At 38.6% G+C, this 12,372-nt stretch overlaps 2 protein-coding genes across 18 annotated transcripts in view; one reads left to right on the top strand and one right to left on the bottom strand.

Moving 5' to 3' along the window:
- Nucleotides 1–5,697, bottom strand: part of lrrfip1a (leucine rich repeat (in FLII) interacting protein 1a) — a 55,833-nt gene extending 50,136 nt beyond the window's left edge. For 6 of the 17 annotated variants that reach the window (XM_020054773.3, XM_020054774.3, XM_020054768.3 and 3 more), the window contains exon 1: nucleotides 5,138–5,663. In XM_020054773.3, the coding sequence (XP_019910332.3) occupies nucleotides 5,138–5,227 (90 nt within the window). In that variant the 5' untranslated portion in view covers nucleotides 5,228–5,663. Of the gene's footprint in view, nucleotides 1–5,137 lie in introns of all 17 variants that reach the window. The other 11 variants (XM_020054769.3, XM_020054778.3, XM_020054770.3 and 8 more) reach the window with 6 other exon arrangements.
- A 3,678-nt stretch (nucleotides 5,698–9,375) lies between these two features.
- Nucleotides 9,376–11,692, top strand: rab17 (RAB17, member RAS oncogene family). The gene is given in 5 exon segments (NM_001303687.1): nucleotides 9,376–10,074; nucleotides 10,499–10,650; nucleotides 10,747–10,872; nucleotides 11,139–11,232; nucleotides 11,423–11,692. Coding segments are annotated over 5 exon segments (723 nt in total). The 5' UTR covers nucleotides 9,376–9,854; the 3' UTR covers nucleotides 11,554–11,692.
- Nucleotides 11,693–12,372: the final 680 nt, after the last annotated feature.

The following is a 12,372-nucleotide window of genomic DNA, read 5'->3' as shown; positions in this document are numbered from 1 at the left end:
CTGGTATCTCATTATTAGCCTGTTGCCGATCCTCCAAAGTAGACTACACCTGTGGATGCACACTGTCAATCAAGTTTGCCCAGAAACACATTTGGAAATTGATTTCAAATCCACATTGACAAAAAAATGGACGCAGTTCAAAAACGAATCTCTGAATTGATCTGAGTTTTTGTGGGGGCATATGTGAGCTGGTGGGCTGTTTGTACGCACATGTAGTACGGCCAATAATCTTGGCGGTCTCCTTGATGACAGTGAGATTAAGGAAGACAGTGGATTGTGCCCCTCCCTGCTTTAGAGTCCCAGACTAAGCCTCTCTAAACACTTGATTCTCCCTCATTGCTCCTCGGCCCACCAGGCTGTCACCTAACGCCGACCTGGCAACTTAATCTGTGGCTTACTCTGTCTTCTGATGGCAGACAAAACAGACCAACGTCAACGGAATCCTCAACAGTCATCAGCACTTAAAAAGACACTGGACTGACCAGAGAATGCCCTGTGTGCTAGATTTCCCCCCGTCGCTCTCTTGAATGGTAATCCTGAGAGAACACATCAATCCCAATATGTAGCGAAAGCAGAACAGGACAAATGGAACCTTATTTTAACCTTTTTCTGCATTTGAATGGTGTCATCTTCCCTCACCATTAATGAGATGAAAAGTCCCAGCCGAGTGCTGGGAGTCCTGCAGTCATTCACCCTCCACCTTCACGACTTTTGCCTCTTTCAGATGTAATCTGCTAATATCTTAATTAACAACAGGATGACAGGTATCTAAGAAAAACTGCTCTCACACTTTTCAATATGTATCTACCACAACCAGATGTAAGAAATCTTTAGAAACAGATGAAAACTAAATCACACTGACAAATTAAAGATTTTGTCTGGATACTGAATATGGTCCTCTGTCTGTTTTTTATATCTAAAAAAAACCTTTAAGAATTGAATGGCATTATAATTTTCTTTGCATGCATTTATAAAAGTGGCCATTATCTGTTAAAATAAGGAAATAAGAACTTCAACATATTTGCAGTAAAACAAACTGTTTCTCTGCAAATGGTGGTCCCCTACAGCTTTGCTGGTCTACACTTTCACAGCAAAAGCAGTAAACACTCTTGCTTCTCTAGCCCCAATGTAATCGATGACCCCAAACTATTCACCTGACAAGAAAGCCCTTAATTTAACACTTGTGTCCAACTGTTAAGATTTTTTAAAAGTTTTTTTCATTTAAGGTAAATCCTTCTACATCCATATTAACCCTCTAATTCCAAAAGGGTTGTGCCTATTTAATCATAAACACTGTATTATTGAGTTTCTTTGTCATCCATAAATATTACCTAGTTTTCATGGTTAACAACATATATTTTCATGTGTATGCATTTTCAGTGGTTAAACATGTTCAATACACTATTATGTTACCTAGCTTAATTATGGGGACTTCCAGGAATCCACGTTTGAATTTTGATAGCGTTAGAAATTTGCAAAATCTACAGTATTACACTTTGGCAAGCTTCCTGAGCCAGTCCATGCAGTCAAGAACACATACATAAGAATTTCACTTTGCATAAAGCTGTATACAATTCTGTTCCATTAATAGCCCACTCTGAAAATGTTAGGATTAAAGTTTGTTATCAAAACAGTAAGTAAATAAATTAAAAACACTATAGAAAACTGAAGTAAACACAAAGAAACAAAGTGTAACTGTGTTTAATCATCACATTGTGTGTCCCCGTTTTCATTAAAACTGAAAGAATTGTTTTTAGATTTCAAAATGTGTTTAAGTTTCTCAACATTAATAATGCCATGACCAGATACCCAACACTACTGGCTGAAATGCACCGCCAGAACCACAACTGAGCTGCTATGTGCTTTGTAGGAGGCTGCAGGCAAAGTACCTAACGTACTTGATGACAACTTCTGAGATACATGTGTCTTTGTGAACAATTTTTGAAAATGTGGACTCATGGCTTCTATACGACTTTCCACTGCTTCTCATGCTATGTAAGTCTATCTGGTTCTGCAATTCTTTCTTCTTGTTGCCTTTCCACAACAACGGTTTCTTAGCTGCAACATCTTTCAAAGCCAGTTCTTGTAAGACTTATTTTCAAAGCATGGTCAAAGCAGGTACTTTGGGGTCAGAAGCTGAGCAAGCACTGGATTTCCATCTGTTGCTCAAAGACCTTTAATACCAAGCACCATTGTTCAGATGCAAACAGCTTTTTGGTTCTTCAACTCGCACAGTTCGTTCACATACCTTTTTGACATTTCTCCTAACCATCTCACAAAATATAAGTTAAAATCTTTTGACATAAGAACAAAATGGTTACTTTTTATTGTACTGTGTTGATTTTTATTTATTATATTATAGACTTGAATGAGCAAATAAAAAATGACTGCCCAGACAAATGGCTTTAAAACAACTTTTTCAGCTGGATTAAGACTTTTGCACATTACTGTAGAAACAAGACACAATGGAAACACCTCAATCACTGTGTGTGCCTCAAAACCTACGCTAAAAAGGCTCCATTACTTCAGTGCCTTTTCCATGGAGTGGCCATTTCCAGGTGGACCAGTAAGCTATCAATAGCCAACTTTAGACCTTCAACCCCCTCCAACAGACCCGATGTGAACAGTGTTCAGTAACAGCTGATCTTAAAAGAGCCTTTCTATTTTTAAAACCCTTGTTGCAGAATGGGTCAGCTCATCAAGACTGACATACCATCCTGTCAAAGGGTTGCCAATGTGGGTCTCAACTCAGCCGGCACTTAAAGGCACAGTATTTCTCTGTTGTGATAGTGCACAGCAGTTACAATAAACTGACTATAAACTAATCGCCATGTTTGTTATTTTGATTAAATAAGACACCATGACATACCATGAACAATAAATTAGTCTTTTCAAGGGTGTGTCTACCCTCTCCAAAATAAATCACAAATATTAATATGCATGGGCAACTTGTCTTCATGATAATGGAAAGATCCTCTATTAGGTTATTCTACAAAGGATAATTAAAATAATGTTTCCTTGGCATGATGGTTTCATTTAGAATTTAGAAATGCATTTGGTTTGCAAAATGGTTAGCCATAAGTGGCTTGCTTACAAGATTATTAAGTTTATTGGGTACAGCAAAAATAATTATTTTTCTCTTGGACCAAACGTAAGTAGCCTTTTGACATACTCCTATAAGACAATGTTGGGTAATGTTCTTTTCTCCACTGTTCAAACAAAGTGTCACCTTGTTTATGGCCAAAAGCAGAAGTTGCATCACAGGTTCTTGCTAACTGTTACTTCAGCGGAGGGCAGCAAACAACAAATAAATATATTCATAGCATCACTTGTGGTCACTGCTGGTAATACCATATCCCCAGTATGGTAGTATGAAGTTAAAACAACTATTGATACCACACAACACTTATTTGAAAAAGGGTTGAAATTATATTGACATATTTGTGTACGGAGCTCTGCATGGTATTTCTGAATGATCGCCAAGTTCCAGTCACAGTTTCCAAACTGATGGCAATTTTTTATTACCTCATCCATTGCCCAGAAACCAATTTATTTCTATGTTCAAGGGACGTAACCAGAACTTCAAATGTAGAGAATCCTGCCGTTTTACCCCGAGAGTAGGACAGGTACTCAATGTCACTGACAGACAAATCTTAAAATCGCTTTTTGGCTTTTAAGTAGCAAGCTTGACAGCAGCAGCATATGTGGTGAATGTCAATGTGTGTGTGCAGGCAACATCAGTGTTTTTTGGAGGATAGGTATGTGTGAGTATAGTCCATGTGTAGGGTAAATAGAAGTACTTTGTTTACTGTTATTACCAGTCAGCCATCTCAATACCAAAAAAAGATAACATCCACATAGCCAAATGTTACCAACTTGGCAACCATGATGAAGCAGCAGTTTGTCACTACAGTGAGAGTTATATGTGAGGATTTGCAAATGTATGCAATATCCTGTATGCGTCTCAACAGACCACACTTCCTTTCATTTGACATGGTGTTCCTACCCAGGTGAAATGAAGGCCCTGTACAAAAAAACACACCATCTAGACCCATACTTTTAAAACTGCCTCAGCTGTTTTACCAATACTGTCTTTTCTTTGAATGGTACCACAGCTATAAAGAGGATGAGTTGGCACTCTCAGGAATTCAACATTATGGGGCTATATTTCAGATGATACATTCAAAACTAAGGCCTCAAAGACCCAGAGTTTACAGTAACAATTTAAAAGCAGAGCCCTTCCACATCAAATCAGTAGCATGACGCACCACAATTCAAGCTTGGTAATCCTGTAGCCAAGGCATAATTTCCACATTATTTGGTGTAAAACATTGCTGGTTCATTTGGCCCTGCCCATTTACTGTGTACACAAAGTGGCAGAAGATATGAAAACACAAAGGGATTAATTAAAAGAACAAGTCACACGGCAGTGTAATAGGTAGACAGTATATACCAACTTCTCATTAATCATCAGGGTTTAATAAATGAAGATAGAGATCACCAGTTTGCCTGATTCATATTTCTTTAGAATTTTACATGAAACAGAAAATGCAGGTCTCCCAGTAAAGGGGGGCCCAGTCACAACATGATTTCAACACCTGTCAGAACCAGCATCCTGTGACCACATGTCACTGCTTCCAAAACTAAACCACACTGGGGAGGGATTCATACAAGTTAGCGCATGTAGAATTTACTTTTTACTCGTTAATATTAATAAAACAGACATAGGATAGATGTGATCAATGCCACCTGCTCCTTGAATCCATAAACCAGCCATAAACCATCCATCCCAAAGAACACATGTGTATGATTACAACTACATATTTTGAGTAATGTTTGGCACCATTTCGATTAGCATCCAAGGCAAACATGAACTGTGAACTAAGAGAACCATAATGTCTGGACTGCTAGAAAACATCAAACCAATGTCGTATAAGGTATCCGTTCAGGGACGCAGGGTATTTTTCCATGTGTATTCTTGCCGGCGGGGTAAAATAATACTAATAAAAGTACGTGGAAATCCGTTCTATAAAGTTTAACAACCATAACCGTGTCAAACACATGCATGCTTCTTCCCACGCCCAGTTTCATGAAAGGGCAAAGTCTCTTCTGTAGTAAGACTAGCTTTATAACGTACCTCTCTTGCTATTAGATTTAGTGCATCATCCTCAGCCGTCGACCGGTCCTTATTGGGATTTCTTTTTCGTCCAGTGCCCTGAGTCCCCATTTCGCGGTTTGCGTCCGTTAATAGGGATACTGGTCCAATTCGTTTAAGAGAAATCGAAAGCACACGTCTTTAAGAAAGGCTACAACTACTATCAACTATGAGGGAGACATTTGCTACATCAGGCGCGCGACACCGGTCACTGTGTTACATCCGTCTTCAAGACCTCTTCCTGTGTTTCTATCAAACCGTAACTTCTAACAAATGCTTCGGTCGTTGGTATCAAATCTGCACATTTGTAACACGTGCGTTGCCCAAAAGAAATAATTGAACCTGGTAAAAACACGCTTCGTAAAGCTGAACGTGCAGTCAAATACGGAATCAAAAATTATTCAACAGACAATGTAAGAAAAAAAACATAAAAAGACACTATTATAACCTATTTTTAATTGTCTCTTAGTTAGTCAACTTTGTGAACACGCTTGGACGGAGACACGAGACTGTCAAAGTATGGAGTAGCATAAAGCAGAGCCAGTCCCGGATGAGGACCTGAACGAAAAACATGTTCCGGGGCTCGTCAACTTGCGATAGAGTAGGGCGAGAGCAATGGGACTATCTCACTTTCTTACACCCTCTGCTATTTTTAATGATGAGCAGTAAGCGCTAAAAACAGAAATATAGTGTAGGCCTACTTCTTAAAGGCGTATACCTGTTGGACGTGCATAATAAATTTTAACAACCAATATGATCCACTCAACAATTCCCAAGCACCTTTACAAATGTTTCTATAGAATCCTTTCCCTTCATATTCATTCAATTAATTTCCTTTTATCTCAACAGCGAGTAGGGTTAGACTATTCATATTCATCCGGAAACGTACTATTCAAAATATTCCGATTTTAGACTAGCCTTAAACTACCAAATATGGAAATATCGGTACATAATGAGTCATGGCTGTTGGTACATTACGTGCGCTTGACTGATTGTGGATCCATACAAGTAAGCGCAGACGTCTTCTCTTGGTCCTGTCCTTTTCTAATAGTATTGTATGTGATGTCTGAATCATTTTTTGAGTGGCTTTGAGTAACTGTTTAATCCAATCTGTCACATGCTTAAATTGTTGTCAAAGACTTTAAAACTAACAGTGATTACGTTCAAATCAGTTTTATCCTAAAGAATGGGCGACAGATAGTGGTTGAACGACCAGTAATCGAAGGGTTGCTGAATCGGATCTCTAAACCGATATGGTAACATAACTGTCCAAGACAGATAACACTACTGGCTCGTCTAGGTCACTCAGTATAGGAACCACTTTCTATGTATTACTTAAATAACGATTTCAGAAAAGTTCATGTTATGACTGTGTTATTTTGTTAAAAACAATTGTTTATCTAGCTTTGTTGAATGCACAGATTGAACGTTGGTCGGGATAACAACTTCTGCTGAATGAAGAACATTATGGGAATACAGTAATCAGAAATCTAGGACATACTCATGCATGGGTATTTCTTTACTTTTACTATACACATTGTAGAATATTAGTGAAGATATCAATACTATGAAATGACACTTCATGTAATCATGTAGCAACCAAAAAAGTGTTAAACTGATCAAAATGTATTTCATATTGTACATTCTTCAAAATAGCCTCACATTGCCATGATGGTAGCTTTGCACACTCTCTGCATTCTCTCAACGTGCTTCATGAAATACTCACCTGGAATACATTTCAATTAACAGGTGTGCTTTGTTAAAAGATAATTTGTGAAATTTCTTCTAAATTAATTTGAGACAATCAGTTGTGTTGTGACAAGGTAGGATTGGTATACGGAAGACCATCATTATGACTGTATTATAGTAGTCCAAATTATGTCAAGAACAGTGGCAAAGAGAAACCACAGTCCAACATTATTTTAAGAATACTTTACTTTGTGAGACTCTGCATGTGTGGTTCCCATTGAGAAACATGGAGGAGGAGGTGTAATTGGGTGGGGGTACTTTTCTGGTGCCACTGTGTTTCAATTCAAGGCACAGTCAACCAGCATCACTACCACATCATTCTGCAGCAAAACAACATCCCATCTGGTTTGTGCTTAGTGGGACTATCATTTGTTTTTCAACAGGACAATGACCCAAAACACACCTCCAGGCTGTGTAAGGGCTATTTGAACAATAAGGAGGGTGATGGTGCTGCATGAGATTGGACCACAGAGTGAAGGAAAAGCAGTAGTTGATCAGTATGGTAACATTATTTAATTCTAAACCCTCTGTGAAACACACTCCCATCTGGCAGAATTGACAATGAAGCTTGAAAACATTTCCAAAAGTATGATTTAGAAAGCCATACCTCCCTCTGGTGTTGATCACAAGTCTTGTACAAAACTTGAGCATTTCCCTGAATAGACACAGGCAGGTTTGATTAATGAAGAACTTGAGCTCAAAGTCAAAAGAATGTAGTAACAAGTGGTTATACTACTAAACACAATAAATGTCTTTGTACACAGATTACATTCTCTTCTATCTACCTGAACCTCTAGTAAGATCTAGTATTTCAGCTTTAGCTGATTCTGTCAATATGTTTTGTATCATATCTGGAAATAAAACCAATTGCAATAAGACTTAACTTGTGTCATACCGTTGTAAAACCCCTCAGAAACACTCCTCAGGTAAATTAACCTACTTAGGGATTGAAATGATTTTTGATGAGTTGCTCCTGGGATTTCATCCCACAATAACTTTTTCCAGAATACACCACATATTCATACCTAAGTTATTTTATAGGCAACTGGACTCAACTATCAAAATATTAATCAGAAAATGTAAAACATAAAGCACGGTTAAAAGGCACCTTTGTCTCAAGATGGAGAGAGGACTCACTCCCAAATATTACAGGGCCATTGGAAAGTGTTCAGTTCCATTTACTTTTCCACATTTTGTTGTATTATACACTTAATCTATTTTAGATTTATTCTATCTACTTTCAATACCATGATTGCAAAGCAAAAACATATATTTTTTTTTAACTTGTGCTAATTTATTCAAAATAATAATATACTGTGATGTGTGACCCTTTTCCACCTTTACTCTGCACATTAGGATTTGAATCAGGTTCTCTTCAAGAACCTCTCTATTTTGTTCAGCTCATCCTTCCCCGAATCCTTACCAGTCTCACAGTCCCTACCTATTAGAAACATCCCGACAGCATGATGCTCTTACCACAATTCCCTACAGGGATGGTATTAACCAGATGATGAGTGGTACCTTTTTTCGTCAGAAGTAGTGCTTGGCATTCACACCTATTAGTTTGAATTTGGTCTCATCAGACGCAACACCTAAACCGGAGGACCATTTCCCTCATGTTCTCAGAGTCCTTTGGGCACCATGTGTCTTCTACTCAGGAGTGGCTTCTGTCTAACCACTCAACAATAAAAATGTATTGATTGAGGGCTGCAGAGTTAGTTGTCATTCTGGCAGATTCTCCTATGTCTGCAGAGAAAGAAATTGTTCGAGTTGCCATTAGGTTTTTGGTCACCTCTCTGTCCAAGGCTCTTCTTGCCTTTAGTAAGGCCCGACCAAATTACAGCCACCAGCACCTACTCCACCCAAACCACAGCTGAGAGGCTGCCCCAAAGAGAACGGATTTTGTCTTTTGAGTAAGATTTCTCAAAAGACAAGGGATTTGTCTTTTGAGTAAGATTTCTCCCTCACCTCCTCCCCTCACCCTTTTAGTTATGTTGATAAAATGCCCTCCAGGACCCTGAATACAGCCCTGGTGTCTGTTTCCTGTGTCTCTCCCTGTTACAACTTTTATATATTTACTAAAAATGTTAGCTCATTTGAAGAGGAATTGTGTCTTTGTGTAGGCAATTCATTGGAATACACAATGGGAGTGTTTTTGGTTTATTGGTTTTGATATTGTTCAAATGTTACATCACTACCTGTTTTCAGGGTAAAATAACCCATTGTCTTTCAGGCCACAATACAGTATCATTATCTTCTGAAACAAACCACATTAAAAGAAAGAGCATTCATTTAATTATAAACATGTTAATAAACATAATTAGGTATTAATTATAAACAATGTAAAACAAAGTAAACTTTAATTAAATGTCATACCATGAGGCCTATCATCAACAATGCACCACCCAACATATTTATATGCATTAATGAGGGACTGCTTTTCTTTTGAAAAGAATGAGTCAGTTTTAGTTCCTTTCTTTGGGTTTCCTTTAGGTAAGCCAAAGTTAAAAATCAAAGTGAAAGCAGCTCCGTTTCATAAAATTATTTTCCTTTTGTTTTCTGTTGTAGCAGGAGTACTGGTAATATGCAGCAAAATTATTCCCTGATTAGCCATACCAGTATTGCAGCACTTAAGAAAAAATATTATTTTTTGCTTTAGCACTAGTATGGTCTGTTTTGTTCAGTGATAGCAGAACTTCATTCAATATTCACTTCATGATTTTTCAGCCTAGTTGGTGTGGGTTGTATTCAAGGAAGTTGTGTTGTGATCTGTGCTTTAATGTTAGACTTTGGTTGGATCTTTAACTATAATCAGATACATTTGACTGGTAACCATCATAGACCTACCTGTTCCAAGCTGGTTTCACATCACTTTTTGAGTGCTTGTGAGTTCTAAGTCTAAAAAGAAACTGTATTTGGATTCTACAAGTGCTTTTCTCTACCAGTAACTATGGAGTATCCAGTGATTGTCCCCTCTTTTTATATGGAGAGGAGGACTCAAAGGACAGAATCAACCAGGCCCCAGTCCCCTGGGGTGACAACACCAACAAGAGATTCCAAGATATTACGGGTGAAGATGGTGCTGCTGGGAAGCACCGGCGTTGGGAAGTCCAGTTTGGCATTACGATTCAGCAAGAATGATTTTAAGGAATCTTCCCCGACCGTAGGCTGTGAGTGCACATATGTGTGATTGTATAGTATTATGTTTGCTTTGTATTGGTATTTCAGCCGTTCAGAGCGATTAGTCATATGCTGACTGTAATACAGAGTTTGCAAAACATACTTCCATTACATGTCCTTTAATTTGCACTCTTCATAACATTATTCAATAGCTTGTTTTATCATTTACTGGCTAGTATCTTATTTCTGGTGTATTGTTGTCATGAAGTTCTGTTGTTTTGTTTAAAAAGATATGGTAGCCAGAGGGGCTGCTAATAATTTTTTATGACCCAAGGAATATGGCTTACATTTCACTTACATTGGTGTAGTGTCAATGGGCTGACATTTGATCTGGTTAAAGAATGTTGCCTAACAATGCAGGTCATCGTATGTCTTCAGACAACCCAGAGATAAAAGTTAACTCTGTCCTTTCAGGTGCCTACCTGACCCAGGTGGTATGTCTGAGTGATGTCACGCTTCGCTTAGAAATTTGGGATACGGCGGGACAGGAGAAGTACCACAGTGTTACTCCGCTCTACTACAGAGGAGCCCACGTGGCACTGGTGGTGTATGATATCAGCAAACGGGTAAAACGCCTGCGCACAAAGAGATACACACACTGGACTTATGATAGATTACGTGTGCCTGTACCTAATGCGTGCATTCTGCGTGTGTGTGTTTAGGAGAGCTTCATCAGGGCTCAGCTGTGGCTTAGGGAGCTGCAGCAGCACTATGTCCCAGGTTCCACAGTGATGGTTCTAGTGGGGAACAAGTGTGACCTTTCAGATATACGCCAGGTTACATTACAGGTACTGTTCTGTCTGTACGAAAATGAAACATGCACAGATACACACAATCAGTCCCATGTACGCCTTGTAACACACCCGCTAACACTGCTCGTGTAACAGCACAGAAACACATCAACAACACAATGCAGGAAGGATCAGTTATACAAAAGAGCCATGTGAATGTTGAACAAAACACATATATGATGACCATGAAGAAAAAACACCCTTGTTACCCCAACGACTACTCATATTTGATTTCTTTTTTATCCTGTCCATTCATGTCATAGGAAGGAAACCGTCTGGCCATTGACAGAGGCTTGCTTTTTATGGAGACCTCTGCCAAGTCAGGAAATCAAGTCAGTGAACTGTTGCTGGCTATTGGTAAGGCTATTGGAATCATGATTGTACATACATGTATGTTACTCAACGTCTGTTCAAAACGTTCTTGTGAGATCTTTGAATATGTAGATCTGAAGGTGGACCACTAGAGGTCAGCAAATAAATATATAACCAAACAGTATTCAATCCATATTTGCTATAATGGAATATCTGGTCTGTGTGTGGGTCTCAGCCCACAGAGTGAAGGGGAATTTGACTGAGTATCAAGGCGGACTGACAGAGTCACGGGAGAAAGACTTGGTAGAACTGAGCCGCTCTGAGACCCTACAGCACTCATCCTGTTGTCCCTCCTTTGGACCTTAATGTGTGTTAGTGTGTGTGTGTTTATGCGTTTGAGATTCAAAAACCTAAGACTTATCAATATCAAACCTTGTTTAGTATTTGTATATTCTGTGGATCTTTGACTTATGTACATATTTTTATACTAAATGAAATAATAAAGATTATTGAGCATTGGTAACTCACTAATATACTAACATAGCTAATGCCATTGCAAATTTATTTTTATATAACACATACAACACACTCATATGACAATTAGACAAATCCCAAATGACAGTGAGGCATATGGTGTAGGCAAGCTCTTATCTGTCCTGGCACCCAGTTGGTGAAACTTTCCTCTTGAAGTAAAGACAGTTTTCCAATTTTCCGAAAACTTCTTAAACCCTACATTTTCAAAGAATAAAATGAACTCCAAAGCCCCAATGTTAACTTTTGTAAATACTTTATATTTATTTATTCTTTCTATCACTAACTTTGTGGAAAGCTACCGTACCTCACTAAGTACATTTTACTTACTATAACTGGGTTGTGTGGTTATCCCACCTATGTAGCTAGCTATCTTAAGACATTTGTGTGTAGGATCCTGTGATCCTCAGTTGGTAGTACAAGGAACTTACAGTGCCAGCAACCTTCTGACTACTCCCTGATCCATACTGCATCTCTGACTCCTCCCTGATCCATACTGCATCCCTAACTCCTCCCTGATCCATACTGCATCTCTGACTCCTCCCTGATCAATACTGCATCTGACTCCTCCCTGATCCATACTGCATCTCTGAATCCCAAAACCTCCCCCCACCACTGTTCTTCTGTCATGTTCCATACTTCCTTTCCCCAAAA

The sequence above is a fragment of the Esox lucius genome, chromosome 16 (genome assembly GCF_011004845.1).
Source record: "Esox lucius isolate fEsoLuc1 chromosome 16, fEsoLuc1.pri, whole genome shotgun sequence".
In the NCBI taxonomy this organism is placed as follows: Eukaryota; Metazoa; Chordata; class Actinopteri; order Esociformes; family Esocidae; genus Esox; species Esox lucius.
This window is presented reverse-complemented; position numbering and strand designations above follow the sequence as displayed.